The sequence below is a fragment of the Cyanistes caeruleus genome, chromosome 1, assembly GCF_971803275.1.
Source record: "Cyanistes caeruleus chromosome 1, bCyaCae1.hap1.1, whole genome shotgun sequence".
Taxonomy (NCBI): Eukaryota; Metazoa; Chordata; class Aves; order Passeriformes; family Paridae; genus Cyanistes; species Cyanistes caeruleus.
In genome coordinates, this window is record NC_141701.1 from 116,151,338 (window position 1) to 116,175,315 (window position 23,978).

General features: G+C 35.4%; 1 protein-coding gene across 2 annotated transcripts in view; it reads right to left on the bottom strand.

The window, feature by feature from the left end:
• The window catches only part of KCNH8 (potassium voltage-gated channel subfamily H member 8), a 175,265-nt gene that overhangs the window by 97,077 nt on the left and 54,210 nt on the right, over positions 1–23,978 (bottom strand). For both annotated transcript variants that reach the window (XM_086851995.1, XM_086852005.1), the window contains exons 2-3: positions 21,398–21,631; positions 6,596–6,727 (exon numbers count right to left, since the gene is read on the bottom strand). In XM_086851995.1, coding sequence (XP_086708121.1) covers positions 6,596–6,727; positions 21,398–21,631 — 366 coding nt within the window. The remainder of the gene's footprint in view (positions 1–6,595; positions 6,728–21,397; positions 21,632–23,978) is intronic.

The window sequence follows — 23,978 nt, forward strand, 5'->3', positions numbered from 1 at the left end:
ATTTATGTATGATACAGAAGCAGATAAGTCACCCATAAGAAAGTTTTGTGGTCAATGTAATTTGCCCCGAGTTAAAACAGCAGGGGGAGGGGGAAATAGATGTTTTAAAAAATAGTTTTTAAAATTAAGAAATATATAAGTTCAAAACCCTGTGATGTGTATCTGTTTCATGTGAAAACCAAGAAATTATCTCTGATTATCCCTCAAGGAATGAGATTCTTAGACTCTGAGAGTGACTGGTCCTAAACTCAACTTGTTTTACAATTTTAATTATATAATTTAGGACAGATAAACCCACCTCTTCTACAGCTGTGCAAAACCCACTTGTAATAAATCTTACTTGCTGTGTCTTTACAGGATCTCAGAATTGCTCTAAGGAGCTACAGCATGAACATGCCCCAAAACTGCAATTACAGTTAAATTCTGCCAATGGCCCAAGGCCTCCTAAATATGTTTCTGAACACAAAATACACATGAAATATGCATTCTAGTCCTCATGGTCTCTTAATAAAATGTAAGATACCAGGTTGTGTCTAGGCCAGTAAGTCTTTAAATATAATTCTCCCTTTTCAGACTTTTTTCCAAAAGAAATATGAAAAATTGTAAATTATATAGGAAGGTTTCAAACCATCTGATTCATTAAAAAATCACCTGCCACACACACACAGCTCTGAAAAGTTCTTCAGCAACATATGTACTGAACATATTCCCTGTTTCTTCTATGCTTTCTCTTGTCTCTCTTACATGGCTGAGTTTTCAAACTTTAAAAAGAATGTCTGAAGATACTTTCCAATAATCTGCCAGCAAAATGAAAAACAAAACAAAACATGAAACCCAAACAAACAACTTCTCCCTTCTCCCCTCACCTTGATAACTTTGTTTTCTAAGGAAAATCTGGAAGCAATGGCATAAATGTATCTAGGAACTGGTGAGTATGAACTTTATAGTTGCTAATGTATATATTCTCTCAACCTGCCAGGATATCCCAGAATACAACCTGTTGCTCTGCATTTGCTCAAGAATCAGACCTTGCTTTTCTTTTTTTCTCATTTTCATTCTACACGCATCACAAAGAACACTTTTCCCTCAGCTCCAGAACATGCCCTGTGCCTCTCTGAGAGCTGCTGGAATGGAAATGCCACATGCATTTAAAAGTCAGTGCAAAAGCAAGAGCTACAAAGATTGATATGTCTCCAAAGATTCAAGGCTCAAATACAACTTATTTGCTTGGATAAGAAGGTGAAAAGGTGAGAGGGAGAGCATCTACGTGCTCACAAATGCTAAAAGGAACAGGGAGAGAAGGCCAGCTCTATTTTTGTTCCCTAAATATTTAATTGTCCACAGACTAGGAGCAAAGGAGTTTCTCTCTAATGATGGCACATGAGTTTCGGACCCTTCTTGTTTTGGTGGTGAGCAAGGAACAAACTCATCCTAGGGAGGATGTAACTGAGTCATTGCAGAATAAAGGCTTCCTCAATATGTTTTTCTTTTGGGCAGCGGGAATATTGGAGTAAAACTCTGCTTCTGTCCCACCTTCTCCATTGAAAGAACTGCATGGTGCCTGTGCATCCTGAAACAATTTTAACTGCTTTGGTTATTGTAAGACCAGGTGACTGTATGGTTGTGTTCCCCATCCCAACACACTGCCTCCCAACAGGTATAAGAGGCTTTAAAATGAAAAACTGTCTCCTGAATATTCACTGCAGTAGCTTGAGCAATCATGAAGTAGCTGAGACAGTAATTAAGCAGAACAAATCAAAGTGCACATTGCAGAATTTCTTGCAAGAGACCAGTGCTGCTCCAAATAGACATTTTCAACATAAAAAATCTGGAATGTAAAATGTTGGCACATAATATTTCTCTTCTGGCACACTGAAAAGAACAACTCCTCCCTTCAACAAATGATGCATAATCAAAATAAATCTGTCTCTTTAGAAATTCATATGGACCTAAGGATAACTAAGAAGCCAGAAAAAGCCAGACAGTTGAACCATAACATGTGTCTCAGTTTAATCTGTGGTGGCAGAAGGTATAGTCCAACATTTAATTCACATTATTTCAAGAGCGAAGGCATCTTTGCCAACAGGCAGACCAACCTAAAACATTAAATTCTGTTTAAAAAAAACCTCTTTTTTGGCTTTGTGAGGAGTCAAACACTGGAACAGTCTTCCCAGAGAAGCTGTGCAGTCTCCATCCTTCATCCTCTTGAGCACATATCTGCATGTGTTCCTGGGAAATTCATTCAATCTGACCCTGCTTTGAAAAGGGGGCATTGGACCAGATAATCTCCAGAAATTCCCACCTAAAATACTGTGTGATTCTGTGGTTACTATATATTGCACACATTTTTATAATAATTCTGGAATAAAATCTGTCCTAAAATCATTGCTTTCAAACAAAGAGTTCAAAACTTTCCCAATGAAATAAACCAAAACAAAAGAAAGTAGATTACAAATAAAGACTAAAGGAAGATTTGTGGAATGAGTCCAATTAATCAGGAGAGTTTTAGCAGTGACTACAGGAGTGGAACTCTACTTGTATGTAACCTAAATTATTCCATGTTAGCACACAGATTAGAGGTCTAAAAGTATAAAATCACAGAATAATTTAATTTCTTATTTTCCTACCTGGATTCCTGTATTCCCACTAAATTCTGGCATATGTTCTAATGCCATATGCAGAAATGAAAAAGCACTGACTCATCCATGCCACACTGGAGTCCAGATTTGGAGAATAGAATTTTCAGTTCAATCACTTTTCTTCCAATAAGACAATGGAAATTTGAACTAGTTGATCAAAAATTAGCTCATTGTAAGTTAGGATGCCAAAATAAAACTCCCATCAAACTAATTAAGAAACAGTTTATTAAAAAAACCCAAAAAATCAAACAAACCTTTTCCTGTATATTGAAAAGACCACCAATTTGCTTAACGTGCACAGTTTTATAAGAAAAGGTAGTGAGTAGCTTTCCACAACAGCAAAAGATTGCAGATATTATTAAGGAGAGGGAAAGCAGAGGGTATTTCTACAGTAAACTTACAGGTTTAACATGGAAGGACAAACATGTATTGTTGAAAGCAAATTAGCATTACTGAAGCTTTTAAGGATATTGTCAAATTGACTTAAAAACCAAACCCAAACCAAAGAAGTTTGAAAGTTGCCAACTGTCATAGCACTCCTTAAAGACTGTCAAACTTCTCAGGCACTTGTTTTTCCATTTTTCTTATATGAAAGTATTAGAACAAAGTCTGCTTCCCTCATTGGTTGATAGGGCTCTTTTCACTGGAAAGTTTTATACAGAAGTAGAAAAAAAAAACCCCTTTTAAATTTGTATTTCGAATGACACATTCAAAAGAAAAGGTCACAGACGACATCTGACATTTGGGCTGGGTAAAGGAAAATACGGTAAAAAAGTGGACTTTTGCAAGGCACATTGGCACAAAGGACCAACTGAAGTTGTGTGAATAGATGAGATAAAACAGATAAGAAAATGTCTGCAGAAAATCAAAGGCAGTATTGTGTCCTGAGATTTGCAAATGTAAATATACAATGCACAAGAAGAAAGAGGCCATAAAATCAGAAGATAAAGTTCAGGAAGGTGTCATTGTAAAAGTACAAGGAGAACAAGATTTTAGAGAAGAAACAGGTGATATCAAAAGTAGGAAAGACCCGAGGAAATAGGAGTCTGCAGAAGGCTTTTGAGGCACAACCAGTGACTGTGCTACCATAAAGTGCTGGTGGAATGTCAAGGGGGCAAACCAGAGAAAAGGAACATGAAAGAATTTTGTTAGATAAGTTTTCCAAGGAGTTTAGAAATTAACGTGAGACAGAATATAACTATTAATGACCCATACAGATTATTAAAGTCAGTTCTGTGCAGAAAACAGGAGAGAGACTGAAACAAAAACATTGATGAAGGGGCCTGGCATGGGCAGAGCAGTTTCACACTGAGGATGTTTGTATCTAGGTTTTCCTTCCATACACAGTCTAACCTCAAGAGATACATTTAAAAGGTAATAGAAAACTATGCATAATGGCAATTAACTTGTAGAAATAGCTCAGTTTCAAGTCTAAAGATTATTTGAAGTTTGAAAGGACAAATGAATCCTTGAAGAAGCAAATGTATCTCTGAACATTAAAAAAGTTTTTTCATACATTCAAACAAAACACCAGCTCAAGTCTTTTGTTAATACAAGGTGCATTGTACATTCCTGATAGTAGCTGTGGTCTAAGTAAAGAAGCACCAATAACTTCTACGAGTTAAATAGTCTGGAATTTCAGATACTGAATGACTTGCATAGATTGTGCTGGGAATTCTTTTCTGGAAATAATGAAATGATATTCACCACTGGAGGAATAGTAAATCACTCTGCATAGAAACAATTTTAATGTTGTTAAAAAAGAGCTGGTATACCACTACATTTTTTTATGTAGTCAGATAGATGTACACAAAATTAAAACACTGAATTTAAAAAAAAAAAAGAATAAATTATTAAATCCTGCTTGCTATCTCACTCTGTTTTATAAAATGTATAATTGTCAAAGCCCCACACTAACTGCTAATTTCTGCTTCCATGATGATAATAGCATAAGGTGATTGTCATGGTCTGAAAATTAGTATGAGGGGATGGAACAACCAAGTTTCAGGATGGTGCTCCAAAGAATACCAAGGAGAAAAGCTTTGGAAGAAATCTGGGTGTTGATATTCATTGCTTGTAGCAATTGAATGGGCATTTGCTGGTGTATTGAAGCCCTGAGTGTGTTCCTGTGTCAGCACACAGCAGAGTTAAATCTGCTTAGATTTATAATTTGACATGAAACCACGTCAAAAGACCATCTTAATCCATCCTAAAATAACCATGCAGCTACAAAATGTTTATCAGGTAAACAGTAGCTGTCATTTTGCAAGTAATCAGCAACATACCTATTTCAAGTCATCACTGGCATAATGTGACTTCTCACTGAGTGTATCCTGAAAATTTGCATCACTTGTAAGTAAATCGTTAGCCTTTAGAACACAGATGTTCTGACAATCTCTTTCCTACATGGTTCCACAAAATTACTTTCCTAAAACTTTTACAGAAGTAAGGTTTTCTGAGGCTTAAGGAGAAACAAGGTAAAATATTTTTCATGCTTTTATTTTTTTACTTCAAGAGGTAGCAACTGGTTGAAATTGAATGTAGCAGCAAAATGTACTTGTGTACTACTTCAAGTGGATTTGAAAAGCAGAAAAATGTACTCATGGACTACTTTTCAGTCTTCCAGCTTAGAAATTTTGAAATACATTCAGTGCAAAAGTGAAGGATAAAAAATTCCCCCCCAACTTTCTAATATTCAGGACTTGAAAATTAAGTAAAAGGTGAAATTATTTGTTCAAATATACACAAGAGGCAGACATAAGTTTTGATTTATAAATATTAATCAGCACAAGAAAGCATAAAATTTTATGGTTTAAAGTACTAAAATTTCATAAAAGAACACTGAATGACACACCTCTGTAACTAAAATATCTTTTTTGTTGAAAAACCATTTAAAACCAGAAAAAGTTGAATATTGATTGTTCTCCTACTTTAGAACCTCATGAGGAGTAAATGTGTCCTAAAGGCCATAACAATGGCCCTTTTAAGATATACAGAGATCAATGGTTATCACAGGGTGAAACATTTAAATAGACCCCAGGGCAGTAACAGGTTGGAAAATTCAACAACAATGACATTTTAAAGAATGCTGAGCGCTACTCTTGGTGTCTACAGATAAACTCTTTCTAAACAGTTCATTTCAGACCAAAAAATTACAAAATTAAACTGTTGGTTCACTACACCTTTACAAAATACAAATCTGAAACAACTTCACTGCCTTTGATACACAAGTCGATGTTCACTGCCTTCATAGCCTTCATCCCCCTACACTGACTTTTCTTTGTGTTGGAAATATTTAGCAAACTCATACTATACAGTCAAAATTATTTTATGGCACTTGTGAACCATTACCATAAGACACTTTTCCAAGTTTTTGGAACATAATCTTTGCAGTGTTTCCTTTCAGAAACAAATAAAAGAGAGAATGTATTTATTATACTATTGGATAATTTTGATGACATAATAAGTCTTAAGTTTTATAGCTTAAAGTGTAAAGTGAGATGATACAAGGAAATATATGTTTATCAATATGAAAAATAATTTTTAAAGCCATTCTAAATTCTGTTCATTGGAAAACATGAAAAATACATTAATTTACTCTCTGCCATGCTGAAATCAGATTCATAGGTGGAACTTTGGAAAAGGTCTTGCTTTTCCAAAATACACCTCTGTAAATCCAGATAGTAAATAAATTAAATCATAGTACATAAAAATAATTTTTTAGGACAAAATACTCTGTCTCCTAAATTCCATCTTTACAGAACCAGCAGCAATATGTAAATAATAAAAACCACAAACGGAGTATTTATTATTCCATGTCATATATTAATTTCTTCTTCAGAAAATTAGGAGGTCTCTGTATTGAGCAGTGTACATGCAAGAGAATGCTCATGCAGGTGCAATTCTTAAAAACATAAATGTTGGTTCTTATCAATATTTTTGCAATTCACACAAACCTTCCTTTTTGTCTTCTGCAGCAATCTTCACTTTTGTGTCTGTTATATCTTTGAAAGAGGCCAGAAATAGTACTACATCTCCTTTTTCATTCTTTATAGGAACAATATCCAGTAAGCACCAGAATGAAGACCCTGCAAGGATAAAGAATGAATTTAATTCAAACAGCTGTCTTTTAGTAGAGAGAGGGAAAAAAAAAAGGTGAACTGCTTATTTAGGAGGTCAGTAGTCAGGGAATCACAGATGTTCAGCTCACGTAAAATCACTTTGCATCATTGGTTGAAGCTCTGTAATACTGCTTTCTCCAGACACAAGACATAAATTTAAATGCAAAATTTATCTACAGAGATCATTAATAGAGTTTAATGAAGCTGCTTACTCCTCTGAAACTATGCTTTCCTTTGAACTCTCAACTGGAGTTGCTTATTTCCTGGAATAGCTTTCGCTTTGTTAACTTGACATTTGAAGTATTCATGTCTGCTATCGAATCATTCTACCTTAATCGTCTGACTTGATACTCATTAAAACCTCTTGACCTGGTATAGTCAGAGCATCATTCCACTAATTCAAAGATATTTAAACTAATAAGATATCAGACTTAGAATAGAAATAAACTTGTTGCACAAACAGTGAGAGATATAATATCACATCATCTCTAAAATTAATATCAGCTACCTTCTTTACTTTCTTTAATGTTCACCTTTTTAAGACTAAAAAGGACAAAACTGAGTTTGACAATATTTGTAATTCTTGTCAACCTTTTTCTGTCCACACCTGCTACATAATGATGCAATTTATAAGATATTCTTATTGTTTGCATCACATGCCCTGTTTGCAAGATATGCAATGACATAATTCATGAGTTTCCTATCAACACCACTTGGAAGAAGGAAGTATATAAGAAGGAAGAAATAATAGGATGAAAACATCCTTGATCCCATTCCCATCCATTCTGGGGTAACTCAGCCTAATACCAGACTTTTGTCTCTTTCAGGTTTTTGGTATCAATGCCAACTGCTTCTATTCTCCATCAGCCTACTAATATTATTTATAAGACACAGAAGTCCACTAGAGACTTTAAAATTTATTTTTTGTACATGTCTTTACACTTCCACAATCTGCTGCTTCACAATATACTATCTTTAGCATTCTTTTACAAACAAAAGTCTACTTAAATTCATGAAAATAAATGACACTAGTTCCCTGGACCACTACTGCCCCAGCTGTAAATGATCAGCTGAGTTGTGGAGGGCTCCTTAGAAACAGCAAGCAGATTAGCCACTTCCCGCTGCCTTGTCTTCTGAAGTTTCTAGTTTTCAAAAAACTGGGCACAGGAAGGTCACAATTAAGTTTTATAACTTAGATTTTCAAGTGGAAGTTCCCTGGCTACCTTTTGAACACTGTAGATGAGCATGATAGGTGAAAGAGCAGCTTTTCTTTTCAGGGACCACGACAGTTAAAGGTACAAAATTTTGCTGCAAAGGAAATTCATCTGGCCGTCTCTGTCCCAGTCAAACTTCCCAAGAGTCACACAGGCATTACTAGGTCAGCAATCTGGTAGCACTTCCACTTAAAGTATTTGAAGAAAGGACAGGGAGAAATTGGAACACAGAAGGAAAGAAAACTGGAGGACAGAAAAACCTATGGAAAGAAGCAGACTGTCTTGGTATCGGGTTTAAATATTCTCATCTTGAGGTTTGAAGACAAAGAAGGAAAAGATGCTCTTTTAAAGGAAGGTAAAAATTATGTCAAGAAGCAAGACATTTATATTGTCCCTTCTCTCACTTTGATTCTTCTTTCTTCTTTTTTTTTTTCTTCTTTACAGATTTGACTCTATTAAAGATTCTGGGAAAAACTGCTCAGTAGCATTACTGTCAGAAATGTTTTAGAGAGTTATCACCCTCCCAATCTGAAGTGGTCCATTCAAAGAGAAGAAGCATTAAGAAACTTTACTATCTAAAAATGGAAACATAAGTCTTTTCAAAATACGATCATAACTTCTAAACTAGCCAAACTCCTACTGGCAAAATTCTATCAAATTTCTACCCGGCTGCATTCTGGCAGTAGTTTCAGTGGGCAAGAAGTCTCTCTCAGCTCCTTCTTCTAAACACCACCAAGAGGGCCAATGTTAAGATGTTTCTATCTCTTCCAGAAGTGGAAGAATAGCTTACTCTTTTCAGTTGTTACATGTCTTTTCTACACACACACACACGCACATTAGCCGTTAAGGCCTGGAAGAAAGTTGCAGGCATCAGCCATTTCAAGCAAACCTAACTCAGTTACAGTAATATTGTCTGAAATGACAGCTTTGTAGGTTTAAGGGAGTTATTACAACGTGGTCAATCATTAGAGAAAAATCAATTTAATATTTAATGTTTTGATGAATTGGTTCTTTTGTATAATCAAAGTGCATTTGAATTTTTACAGGTGAACATTTGTCACTGAACACTGGTCACTGAAATTGTTCCACATCCCGTCATCATTTAGTTTCTTTCAATCATATTTTTCTTTCATTTTCTTTTCTCATTCTCTTTCTCTGTAGATATATCTGAAAATATTTTGACTAAGCAAAGCAAACAGGCATAAAATATGGTGTGTGCCACTAAAGAAAACACACATCAAATACATGCACAGGCTACTTTTCTCCTGAGATGTTCCAGGCTAATGCCCTCTGTGGTGGGCTGTAAGTCCTGCAGTACTTGTATACTGAATCTTTAGAAGTTCTAAATCTAAGCTGTTTGGTTTGATGGGGGGGGGGGGGGGGGTTGGTGTTTTTGTTTTGGGGTTTTTTCTGCTTTTTCTCTGAAAGGAGCAAAGGAATATGAAGTTTTCAGACTAGGTGAGATGATCAGTTTTAGGTCAGGGCTAGGTCAATATAAGGCTGCATTCTGTCAAGAAGAGAAGAGCTTTCTCTTCCACCATTGAGGAACATTCTCGGAGAAATGAACTGCAATGCAATCTGTTACATAGCTTTTACTGAAAGCCAGCATCACATAATTCTATAAACCAGAAGCAGAACTTTCTCCTCATCAAAAAAAGTAGTGCCCTATTTTGTTACAGTTCTTTTGAATGCACTCATCTGTGAGACAGAAATTCCTTCCTTGCTTCAGATGGTGCATACAAAGGTTTCCTGCATTGTCAAGAGTCGTCTATCAAAGAAATTTCTTTTGGAGGTTTATTTATATACAGAATCTTTTTATTGCTTCAAGCCACCACTCTTGGAGAAAGAGTCTAATCTCTCTTGCATTATGAAGTGAAGGGTCAAAATATATTTTAATATCCTCAAGGCTTATATAAGCACATCACAGGGAAGGAGAAAAGAAACCAAATGAAGCATAATCTTATCACAAGGCAATTTGGCTACAGTCCACCTTTTATATGTACAAAAAAAGAAGATTGCTTTATGGTCACTCTCTCAACCACCCTTTCTACCTTTCCTCGTTTTGACAGCTAGAAGTCTGTCCTCAGACTGAAATCAAAACAAGGGTCAACAGACCACAGCATTTAAAAGGGAGTTTTTATACAAAACCCTGCCATTAGAATGCCAGTAGTCTTGAAAACCAAACACTCTTTTCACTAGAAAATAAGGCCTGCTGAAACCATGGGACAGACTGAGACCATTAGCTCTGTTGATGAGTTGTGTGCACTCACCGTATAATAGGTAATCTGCAGTCATGCCCACTCCAGACAGAGCCCTACTAAATACTCAGAATGGAAATATCTTTGGTGAATACTTGGGTATTGTAGAGGTTTCATAACAGAGGTATGACACGGGATGATGGTCTGCAAACTTTATGTAATTCTTTAACAACATAAACTCTGCACCCATCTTGTTAAAATCTTACTTAATACTTTTATAGTCATACATATATCTAAGAGATACTTGGAATGAATGCTACTCATGCCAAGCTATGGCTTCCTTTTGTTCTTGACAGTCTGAGACTAGTTTTGTCCAGGAAGAAAAGCTTAAGGATCCTTTTTGACTTGTGTAGTTATATCCACTTCCAGACCTTCAATTCCTCTGGACTTTTCTTGCCACACTGCTCTCCAGAGGGACACTGATCCAGTTTATACTGTCCCATCCACCACTGAGGGGCTAGAAATAACACAAAAATTTCTGTGATCTATCTCCACTCCTCTGTGGTGCAAGTAAGAGGGATCAAGCACTTTTGTGAAGCTCTGAATCTGCGCATAACATATCTAATTAACCAAATGTAATGATCATAGGCTTAGAGCCCAAGTATCCCAAGAAAGAAAGAAAGTTTAAATGATTTTCATACTAGATATGAAAGTCTTTGGCAGAAAACAATAGCTCTTCAAGCAATAATTATATATATGCATAACAGGGCAGAATTAGGCTTCACAAGCCATCCTAAATCTGGAATATTTCTTTTAGTTTAAGTAGGTGACTTAGTAAACTAAACACTCTTGTAGGGAGATGCAAATCAATCCTTAAAGAAAACTATTAAAACACACCAACCTATTTCCAAGGATTTGTGTAGAAGGCAAAGATAAAAATATTTTCATGTAGATAGTTGTAATAACTTGTCAACAAGATTGATGCTAAATCCTCAGCATTACAACAGTGTGTCATTGGCAGTTACCTAATTACTAGCAAAATAAATCTGCTGCTGGATACATCAAAACACCAGGGGTATTTGAGTCTGCTCATTTCTACTTTTCCATCACAGAAAGTGTGCACTTCAAGACTGACAGACCAGGTTGTCTATGACTTTGTCTAAGGAAACCAAACTCCCTTTCATCAGTTTATCCAAAAAATCCCGGCCTCACTGATAACACATCATTTTGAAAGTTATGTGGTTTTGACAAGATGTCAACATTTTGTTGAGGAAAAAAAGTGTAAAGAAAACAATGCTTAAAAAATTGCAAATGGACTAAACAGGAAAGGAGCTGCAAGAAAACTATTGCTATAAATTCAAGTACTTTCTCTTTTGCAAATCTTTTTGTAAATTTTGACAACGATAAATTAATACAGCTAATGGAAAGTTCCGCTGCTTTAAACAAATGATCACCTCATTCTTCTCCATCATCTCTGCAAAAATTAAAGTTATGAGTTAAAAAATCAATAATTTATTTTTCTTGATTCTGCTATTTCAGGTGCCAATTTATCTGCTACACCCTAGTGAAACTCTTTGGTCAGAAAAAATTGCAAAACTAAGAACTCATGTGGGCTGTGATGAAACTGACCTATATGGGAACAGAAGATTTTGTTAACATTTTCACACGAGTGGTAAAGAAGACTCAAGAACTTGTTTCCCCTACTTCTGTGTTACAACCAGATCATGTTTGTATCCAGGAAGTAAGTCCCCTTACAAGTTTTAACAATCAATGTAAATCTATTCCAAAATGGATTTGTAACTATTAATGCATCCAAAGTGGATCCATTCCAAAACTTATTTCCATCTCAAAGCAGAATACAGTTGTGTCCTAAGGATTTGGTAGATGAAACATGATTGTAAGATACTTTAATAACAAAGCAAAAATCATATTTCAGTACGAATAAGTAGGGAACTATTAATCCTGTGGAGCTGATTTGAAACTTGTTAAAAATAACTCTCCAGTCGTAATGAGACTCCCTACAGAGTACCATGTGCACTTATTAAAATCTATTACATCTCATCAGAGATACACAAATCCATCCCTCCAAGTCTTCCAACCCTTTTCTGTGCCCAGCTTCAATCTATGCCCTGTTCTTTTTGCTGCAGGTAATTCAGTGCCTCATATGTCAAACTCATATTGCCCGGCATGTCTGACTTTTTCTGCCATCTCTGCCATGATGGGGAGATGAAAAGAGAGAAAGGATGTCCTAAGAGAAGACCCTTCTCAACACAGCAAACTCTTATCCTTGCCTCTCCTGCAAACTGCCAATTAAGCAAAGCATAATTCACAACCCCAAAGTTTCTGTTTGTCACTTTATGGACACAGACTGTTGGTGTTATGGCAGCTCCTAGATTGAGAGCATGTCTTTTCCAGCCTGTGTGGAACAGTCTCTGTATGCAACAGCTAGTACAGTCTGCAGTGACTGTTTTATACAAACTAATTTATGAGCTCCAGCGTATCTACATTTCAGCTTTGCTTATTCAGCTTCCTGGTGTCTCCTTGTATAGCTCCACTACCTTCCCTACTTAATGAAATCATTTCAAAATCCTTTAGTTACCCTGAGTTTTCCTTGAACAAAAGCAGAGAACTAAGCTGAATGCCCTTTGATGTCATGTGAGATACATTATCCTTAAGTGTACCAATGTCTTTTTGTCTGCCCTAATTTCCTTTTCTTATCTCCATCCATATTAGAAAAGAAAATGACATTTAGGGAGATAAGTACTTCCCTGATGTAATACATTCACTAGGTTGCAGTTATGACAATTAGCAAAACACACAGGTTTATCTAAAAACTCAAGTCAATGAGATGCATTCTGTTTAAATGCAAAAAGCTTCAGGGCAGACTCATAAACATCATCAGTCTGCAACTTACTTTCCCTTCCCCTGCAATGATAATTACTTTGTCACAGTTATATTAGTGCAGGGCATTCAGCATTTGTCAACTAACTCCTGGGACTAATTGAGACAATCTGTTTATATAAACAAATATACAATATCTATTGCTAAAATGAAAAAGAACCCAACCAAACCAAACAAAAGCAACAGAAAACAAAACAAAATACAGTTTCTTCAATATCTTTATACAGACTGCTTCAGAAATAGTCAGTTTAGTCCTTCCTGGTCAGTTTAGTCCTTACTTCATTGCGGTCACTCAAGCAATTTCCAAATAAGCCAAATTTTCTTTCCATTTGAAATTTATCATTAAAACTGTGTTTATAACGTATGGTTCTTATTCCTTTTGGACTTTCAGAGTCAACATGTAGATATAATCACAGCAGTAAATATGATTTCTCAGCCTACTGACTTCTGAAAAGAAGGCAAAAATTTTTTTAAAACAGGATGGTCTCATATACATTATGTATGTCTGGGATATATATATATTAATGTATATTTGTATATACATATGAATAAAAATGTATTTATTATTTTGAATTTTTATCTTGTATTTTCACATCTGAAGGATTTAAAGCACACATTCACCTAAACATAGCCATATTTTCAAATTACATTCTTTTGCTTTTAAGCTCATTATTTTATTATCTGAAAAGAGAGACTTCAAAGATGATGTGAAATTTACTGTAAGGAAAAAACCCAGCAATCTCCAAATAGACCACTATACCTATAAAGAAAAATCTCATGTTTTCAGTTTCAAAAAAACAAGTGATGATTATAAACTGAAATAACTGCTAAATATTTTTGTGACCCTCACTCTGGTGTCTCTGGCAGTGGTAGCCCCTAGAAACAGAAGACCTGGAGTGTGCAGAATGGGAGATCTCCTAGCATTGGAAGAGGTGTTGGCAGCAACCTTGTGCTTATTCATAAAGTTTTCCAAAGACCTGACATGGAGAAAAAGGGGATTCTGTTGGTTTAATTTAATTTAAATTGAAAGGAAACATTTTAGAAACTGATCCATTTATTTTATACTGCTTTTCCCACAGTTTTATCTATTAATATTATTTGTAAAATTTCAGCAAGAATTTCTGTAATTCTGTACAGGATTTCTGAGGCTGTGATTCAAGAACTTGAAGCTGTACTTCATATGCAGTCCATGGGCATCTTTCTGGAAGGAGGGGGCTAAAGCTGGGACCTGAGATGGAGTTGAGTCATGGATCTGAACTGATAATTCCATCCTGGCAGGTTTGAGGATTTTTGTACAGAAGGGTTTTGAAACACACACTGAGTAATTATGCAACATGGTAGAAGAGGATTAATCTTCCCAATTCACCACTCCAGTCCATGTGAGCACATGATGTAAATAGTCTCTGAGCCTGTCCTATGAAACAAACGATAGTAACCCCACCAGCTGGAAATCAGCAGGTTTTAACCCTCTAGTTATTGAACTGCTCCATAAAATCAATCTGCTACAAAATCAGCAAGAGGGTTCAGTAGGCAGTGCTAACATCAGCCTCCTACCACCTTCCAAAAAACTTTGGAGATAAAGCAAGAACCTATGACACTGTCAGCACAGGAGGTGGCAAATAGTCTGCATCATAGTCCAGAACGTGGATTTAAGGGTCAGGGATGAAATAAGGAAATGTCAGCAGAAGAGAGTCATATGGTCATCTGGAGAAATGATACTTTGAACTTTCTTCATCCAAAGAACAACCTAACTCATGGTGAAGCACAGGCACCCAAGTCAGCTCTTAACCAAAGTTTGATTTAAATTTCATAAAAATAAGAAGACAGCAAATTCGATGTGGCCATAAAATTGTGAGAAAAGGGTAACTAGTCTGATGTCTTATGAACATCCTTCTGCAAAATAAGTGCTGATATCCCTCAATAAAAATGGGTGTATAAAAAGTAGCACAATGAAATATTATTTAAAAACTTTTAAAAAAAAAGCATCCAGCAGTACCAACAACCATTCATACCAGGTGCAGCTGGAAGCCCAAGGTGCCTGTGTGGAAACACTAATTGCATCTGTTAGCAGTGAAGGGCATCAAGTAGTAGCAATATTACAACAGGAAAAATTCCCACAGATTTATTTACATATCAATGTGGTTCTAGAAGAACAAGTCTTTTCTCGGTGATTTATGCTTTTAATACATCATGTCTCTACTGAAAGAAGCTATTAGCCAATATCACTGTGAACGCCATCGCGTGAAGTATCAGCACTGTCACTAAGCTGCAGTCTTGTTGATTTCTCATTAAATTCTAGAAAAAGATCTCAGATGGTTTAGATCACATTGCACAAGGGATTTTGCTGCCTTTTTTTTCCCCTTCTAACTGAGATTCATCTCCTTATTTTGTCTTCTTTCAGGCTTTTGCTTCCACTTCACCCAGGCTTTTGTGGAGTTTAAGCCAGGGCACTGCAGAGGAGCACAAGCCTGCTCTGTCTTCCTCCTCTGCTGCAGAAGCTGGGACTGTCTCTAAAACATCAAAACACTTCAGAGGTACACATTACCTTTAATCAGAAGCCATGGGTCAAGCAAATGAAGGGTTGGGAGAGAAAAGGAGACAAAAATTCCCTCTTCTGTGAAACAGAGGGTAGTAAAGACATTTCTTCTGTCTATATTCTATACTGCTTTTTAAGGAAGACTTCCCAAAAACCAGTGAAACTTCCTAATAATTAATGAGTTATATGAAAGGGGGAAATGAAAAAAATTAAAAAAGGAAAGAAAGGAAAGAAAAAAGAAAAAAAAAAGAAACAAAAATAAAGAAGAAAAAAATTATTTTATAAAATTATAGATTATTTTATATGGTTCAGGTAATTACAATTAGATATTAACTTCAGATTTATATTTCAGTGTTGCTTTCTTTTTTATTTCCCCCCTCCTGTATTTTGTATTATAATTTAGTAAATGTGGTCAAGCCTACCATAAAAGCTTTCTAGTTTTCTTATTTTTAGGTGATGTTTTTAAGGCAGAGAAGCAGTGAAGCAGCAGTGAGGCCACATTGCTACAAACTTCTCTGTCAAACAACTTGTCCAGGGTCTTTCTCTACATTGCTAAGTAGAAGATTGTTACTAGAAAATGGTAGAAAGTAGTCACAAGGAAATTGAGATTGCTGTACAATTTATTTTTTTTTTTTTACATTCAGAAAATTCTTATAAATGCCCATTTTCTTACTGATGGGTTTAACTTCCAAATGCCATGGTGGATTTCAGGAGATTGTTAAAGAAGGCAGCCAGTTAATGTTAAACTGGTACCATACAACTCCCATGTTTCAGAGTGCTATAGGATATTTTTGGACAACCATTAAAAGTATGTGTTTAAATTTCTTGTTGGAAAGAACAAATATCATTTCTGAAATAAGAAAAATACTTGCTGTAGAGAAGTTTGTGGAAAATCCAATTTTCTTTCATTTTAAAATAAATTAATTTCTCCTCAATTTCTTCTTAATTAATTCTTCTACAATTTTGAAATAACATTGAACTCTTTGCCTAAAAAGAGATTTCTGTTTTCTTAACATTAGAAATGCAATAAATATAAATATAAAAAGTATAAATATAAAAAATATAAATATAAAAATAAATATAAAATATAAAAATAAAAATAAAAATAAATATAAATATAAAAATATAAATAAATATAAATTATGTTGTGTAGCCTTTGCTATTCTCTAGCCACTTTATTTAAGCACAAACACGTCAGAGGCAATGGATGATGTCTCATGGCCTGAGCCCTATTTCATTTACCTGTGACTGTCACTGCTGTTCATGTGAGAACACTGTTACAGCCAGACTTCAAACAGCCTGGTGAATCCAGTAGCTCGGTAAGAGGGTCTGACTTTCACCCTTTCTCTATTCATATTCTGCCCATCTGAAAAATACCTTAATCCCATTCCATTATCCATGGATACAGCCTTCTCAAAACACATATTCTCATGCAGTGATGAGAAGAGATAAAATACCTTGATTTAATCTTACTGACTTGTAATAAATGAAGAAATAAATACAGAATTAAACACATCATATCTTCCTGACCTTACAATTTACTTACCAAATCTTTAGGGACCAAGAAGTACAAGACATACACCTAAGACTTAACCCAGAAAGTGTTTAAATCAGTGTACACATAGAAGGTGACAAAGTATCCCTTGAGTCCTGGTTAACTGTCATAGACAAAGCAAACTCTGCTTGCACCCATGTCCTAAGGCACCTTGTAAAGACAGTCTCAGCAACACCCACTTGCTGCAGTCCTCTTACAGTGGGGATTTTTAACTATGCACAAAGGCTTGTGCAAACTGCCCTTTATCTGGGGTGCACAGAAATGATGGTCACCACAGTGAAGTCTCTCAAATGCCCATAAATTACAAGTGGCCACTGCTGAGTACATTGTGTCTCACACAACATATACATACCCAGAAAGAGGCCAATTTCCTTTCAGCGAAGGGAGGCTGTGGAACTACTGCATGGTTTAAGCACAGACCTCTTCTCAAACACTACAAACCTAGTTTTGAGACAAAGGAAATAAACCTGATGGGTTTGTAGGGGACCCAAGGTGTGACCTCCTCAGCAACTGAGGATGGAGAGCTTGGGCTGTCACTGATTATAGGGCTTATTGTAGCATTATCTTAGGCTGTAACACAAAAGGAAAAACATCTACACAGCTGCTTAACTGTACTTCAGTTTGAGTTTGAGGGAATGTGAAGATCTCATTTAACTACCTGTACTTGCTATTGAGAAATTTCAGAAGAGGTCTGACAGGGAGAAAAAGAAGGATTTATTTAAATATAGCTCCTCAGCATAGTGTCCAACTGCTTTTAGATTGTTCTAAACAAGGGATCCAGGAGTGAGAGTTTTTCTCACATCACTTGAATTCCAAAAGGCTAATTTGCATTTCCATTATCATAATTGACAACTTAATTTGTTGCAGATGTTTTAAAGAAAATGTAGATATAGTAACAAAAAAAATATTAAAAAATAAGCTCCTAAGCAATGTAATTTTAAAACTTTCTGAAGAAGGCAACAGTCATAAAATTCCTTGTCTTTTAATAGTCTCCTCTTCTGATTGTCAAGAACTTAATAACGCTCTGTCAAAAAAAAGCAAAAAGCTGACTGAGGAACCAAGATAAATACTGAAACTATGATGAAGAGTATATTTTGAGTTGAATTTTCAAAAGACATCTCTCTCTGAAGCTGCTGTATCTACTGCCATGGTTCTAATGCTCTGTTTCTTACATGGCTGAAAATGTTCAGGGTGAGGACTTGCAACCAGTTTCTCCTATTCTAAGAATACATCAAAATTCCAAAATGAGAACACACATAGAAAAAAGTTCTTATCCCCTTCCAGTGGTTTCAAAATTGGTCAGAGCACAACTGCTTAAGATCATTCTTCTCTTGCAATCCAAACCAAAATGACAAAGACAATGAAATACTGCAGTTCTTCCAACACAGACAGATAATCCACTTTACTCTGTTTCCTACCCAGTTCCTTGCACACCACTCTTGCTGCAGCATCAGCTCAAAGCAGTCTGGAATTTCCATGACATTGCATGTGGATTCCTGAGGTTGCCTCAGCTATAGCAATCATTCCTTTAACTAACAATTACTGAGCAGAGGTGGTATGTGAATTGTTTAATGGTGGTTAAATAACCATAAAAGGTCCATATTCAAGTTTAATAAATTCAGATCAAAGCCACTTGTTTAGAATAAATGGTCTAATTTAATGATGAAAACTGAATCAGCTTTGAAATAAATTTAAGTCAAACTTAAAATATTGAAAAATGTGGCATTTAAGGAATAGATGCATGTTCAGTTTTGCAATTTTGAATGTCTGCCCCAAAAAACAGGATACATATGATCTACATTTTAGACCAAATCCAGGAGAACAAACAAAGAGTAAATTATTGTATTCACGCATCCACGTTCCTCATAGTAATTTTTATCATAATGTTGTACTAACTATCAAGATTTCAAGTATTCAGGGGCACATCAGTCTACTCCTTGAGCTCAGAATTACCCCTGAGGTTTCAAAGTGCTCTTTTTGTCTCATAGTTAGGCCTACAGAACAAGGCTGTGCTAAATATCAGATTAAAGTCACGTGGGGCTTCCCCTCTGACACCCTAAAGCCCTAACAGGAGATTGAAATGTGGCCTTGTGATAAATAGGCATTGCTACCTACTTGTCTCCCACTGACTTGTGTTCCTGGCATTATACCAGCCCAAATAACAATGGTTTTCCATATTGGATATGCTGGAATCTATCCATACAATCATTTCAGGGATATTATTCCCAAAGTTCTTATGTCTTAAAGTATTTTTAAAACCTTTTTCTGGACAAAGCTGAACAAGCTTAACAGCTTCAGAAACTCAATTCTTCCTCTGAAAAAAAAGCCCCAAACCCAACCCAAATGCAAAAACATTTAGCTAAAATGATTGATTTAACAAATTTGGAGCTGGCACTTTGCAGCTCTGTTGAAAACCAAGATTATTTTTTAGGATAAATGTAGCTTTTATACAGGAAATTCTCATGTTATTTTAATATCTATTCATTTCTGTTTCCCAGTGGTACAGAAATACATGGAAATGAAAAATATAATGGGCAGTCGGGGAAATATATTCCTGCTCAGAAAATGTACTGGAGAGGCTTCACATCAGATTATACAGAGGAATGCATGTAGGAGGGATAGTGGGAATCCTTTTAGTCTCAACAATTTCTCTTTATCTGTTTATCTGTGATTCAGCTACTTCTCTGATAATTGACCTGCAATCTCCTTCTGCCTGTATTAATCATATCTATTATAGATTTGAAACACCTCTTCATAATTTAAAGAAATCACAATTTATCATTCAGGACAAAGACAATGAAATTAATGTCTTTGTTTTAGTTCTTTTACTTAAATACTTTGAAATATCTTCTTACCACGCCCAGTTATCACTACTGAATACTGGAAAAAAAACAGGTCTTATCCTTCCAGGTTAAAACAATTTTTCCACTATATTCAGACATGTTTTACAATTTGGAACTACTTTATTTGAATAACCTTCCTGAAACAATTTCAAGAAACTGTGTTAGTCTCTTCTATATGCTAAAAAACCAAACCAAAACCCCTCATATACTCCCAAGCGTCCCCAAAAACACAAGGCAAGGAAGCATTTAGCAGAGTCTTCCAGATTCACTTCATACTTTCATTCCACGAAGAGCAGCAACCATGAACACAAGCCAATTTAGGAACATTCTTCCTTTTTTTTTTTTGTTAGTGAAACTGAAGCTGCCTTCTCCTAACACTCCAAATCACTTTGTTGTCATTATGCAGTTACCACTTTTAGAAAATAACTTTTTAAAGTATATAATAACAGTAATATTATTTAAAAGGAAAAGGTTTCATTAATGAAGACAGAAGAAAAGATATCTATGAGAAAAATGTGGTCTAGATACCTATAAACTCCAGCCATGTAACAAAAGACAAAGTGAAACTCAACACCCATGGATCCATTGAGTCCATGGATCACTCAGCTCCTGTTACCGTGGCTGAAATCCTGTAGTTATCTCAAACTTAGTGTCACCTTCTTGAAGATCACATGAATGTGGCAATAGGAATATATGGAATAAGTACGCTGCAGGAGCCTGACAGAAATGAGAGTTGGGAAGTGTGCATCATGGGCTGCTGTCCTCTGTGCCTCGTGCATCTTGACTATGAGATTGTCCTTATAAATGCCTTGTCATAGGAGTCAAAGCTTTGCTAGTGAAACTTGAAATTTCCTATAGTCTATGGGGTTGCTTAATGAACAGAAGGCTTTTTTTATGTGGCAATACATACCTGAACATAATTTTTTTGAAAATCATTATTATTGTTTTTATGTATAGTAGCTGTTGAGGAAAAAAATCACTTGGCTCATTCAGACATCCAAGCATTTTACTGATGGGAGTGAAAAATTTATGTAGCTTATCATGTAGTGAATATGAATATTTTTATTGCAGCTTCAGCAATAAGTGGTAAAAATTTCAGCATAAGAAAAAGCAGAAAAAACAGTGTCATACTGAGTGCAAATAACAGTCTCACAATGTAATTTATTACTCTGAATTTCTCCTATGTTGCTCTGTAACATATTTATATAAAATCAAAACCACCAATATAAACATGGTTTCAATGTGTACCATACTTTCATTATTCAAATCTATTCTTATTGGCTTGATGATATACACACTACATTTTTACTTAGAAATGAACACTATACATTACATGCATTTATGCTAAGTTTCATTCTTTTTGACTAACAGAACAGGGAAAAAGACTTACCATTCTTCTTATAGAACATGATTTCTCCTTTGAATTCTATCTTTTCCTCCAACGATTTCTCAATTTGAAGAATCATCTGCTCATTTGTTTCAGCACCAAGTAAAAATTTACAGCTGCAGCTCTTCTGCATGACTTCAGTCCGTGCAAATCCAGCAAGCTCACAGAAGCCATCAGAGCAGTAAACAATGGGAAATCCCTTAGCCACCTGAGCATTTGCAAGGATAAAGTTACTATCTGCAGAAGAACACAAAAGTAAAATATGAATTAAAGTCTAAATTCTACACCACTTTACATAGCACTTTCCTTAGCATCATAAGAAGGTACAACTGGACAGACATTTAAAACCAAAGCCCCAAATGCCTACAAACAAGAATATAACTTCTGGTTTCAGAATATTAATCTGAAATTAAGTCATAGATCTAGTCCAAGGATCATATTCAATAGTTCTTCATGGCTTTGTACAATTTGCCTCATTATCTCCTCAAGGAATACTTTATGATAGTTGTGTCGTAGATAGATGCAACACATTAAAACAACCACCTGAACAATGACTGGTGATAAATATCAAAATTTTGGAAAAAATTCAAATGTTTTGTTATGCTGCCACTCAGACTACTCTGCAGTCTGAACAGGCACAGCTACATCACAAAAAAGTCAAAAACTCCATGGTCTCAATAAGATAATGTTGTCCTATATCAGCAAACTAATTTATACTAGATAATTTTGCAGGGGAATCCTTAAAAGCACAGTTGAGTGACACACCAGGCTACGTAAAATTAGGGACATTCTAAACTACAGGGAATTATTTGTCCTTTATAGGGGGTGTGATTGATTTTTCTGGGGGATTTTGTGTTCATATGTTTCTTTTTATTTTGTTTTCTTTGCTTTTGTTTCTGAGGAAAAAAGATTTCATCAAAAATCAGTCACCTGTCTATTGGAGCCCCAACGTACCATGTGAAACAGGCACATCAAAGATTCACCATTCCATTACACCTAATGCTCTTTATAATTTTTCAGTGTGTTTAAGCTGCAGCTATCGTGTATGACACACTCAAGAGTAGCACATTTACATGGATGTCAATCAGCCAAATGTGGTGTCCTAATCTTTGGCAAATCAAAGAGCTGAACCTATTGGCAGTCTAATAGCTCATTCCCATCCCTCTCTGAAATGTTTTTGAAGACTTTGTACCTCAGAACTTCAGTTTATGTCAACAACTCTGACCCTTTACAGTCTTTTTCAGTTATCAAGGAGACCTTTTCCAGAGAACCTATGAACTTTTCGTACAAGTTTTTTCCTGTGTTTCGTTATCTTGAAAAAAAAAAAAAAAAAATTTTATGGGCAGAATCTGTCTACATTTCACATTGAGGGAGGAAAGACTATTTTTTGCCCACTGCTTGTTAAGGAATGTTTACCTTACAGCTTGCTAGCAGGAGCTTAGGAGCAGTCTAGTCCCAAGACAGTTACCTCTCATTTTCAGACTTATGTGCAAGTGAATTCATGTGTATGTATTAAGGGGAAATACTATTAACCAACCCATAATCCCTTGATAAATATTCATAAATTTAAAGAGAAAGAAATGCATTATTTTAATGGAAAACTCAGGTTGATATACCTAATCCCCATACAGGGATATATTATTTATGACTGGGAAGGCAGGGACAGAATTCATACACTAAAGTAGAGAAAAAATAAGTCTGTTTTTCAGTCTGAAATGTCACAAGAGTTCCATATCTGTGAAATCCCAACTTCAGCTATGTTACTTTTTAATTACCCAAGGGATAAAATACTATGTTTTATACTGCTTTCAGTATTTTAAAGACAATGGAGACAAAATTAAATGATCAATTTTTTCTCAAGACTTTCCTTCAGTTACCCACATTTTGCAGAAATTTAATTAATTTATTTCAATAAATGATTGTTATGTTAAAACAGCCTTTTCCCATTTACCAAATAATGTGTTTTTAAAATGTATTCTGGTTCAGTGCAGCGCTTGACTTAGCCTGTTATTTTTATTTGCCTAACTGGGGAATAAGTATCATTACCATTCATGCACTAACATGCTGCTCCTCCTGTCAACACAAAACCAAATCCCCACACTGCCAAAAGAATTAAAATCATATGCTTGCAGTGCATAATGGAAGTGTGACAGTGCAAGACCATTCATTCCAATCAGGCAGATCATTCATACCCAATATATTTGTAGCTAGTAAATTAATTTACTTCTGTTTCTTCTTGTTGAAGATACAATTATGTGATGCAAAGACTGCTGTGGGGTTTTGTTTTTCTTTTTAATTCTAATTGTATGAAGCAGAATATGGAACACCAAAATGAAAGAAAAGGCAGAGATGATGTGCAGTAGTGAATGAATGTCATTATGAACAGGAATACACTGAAGCTTACCAAACACAATATGATTTTATGAAAAACATAAGGTGGCCAAATTCTAGTGTAATTCACGCCAAAATTTACACCAGAATAATTGTGGTTACTTTATCATTCATGGAATAAACCAGTTTACTTATAAATGCCAATCCAGTACCAGCTAGAATAACAATCAATCTTTCTTTTAATATCAGCAGG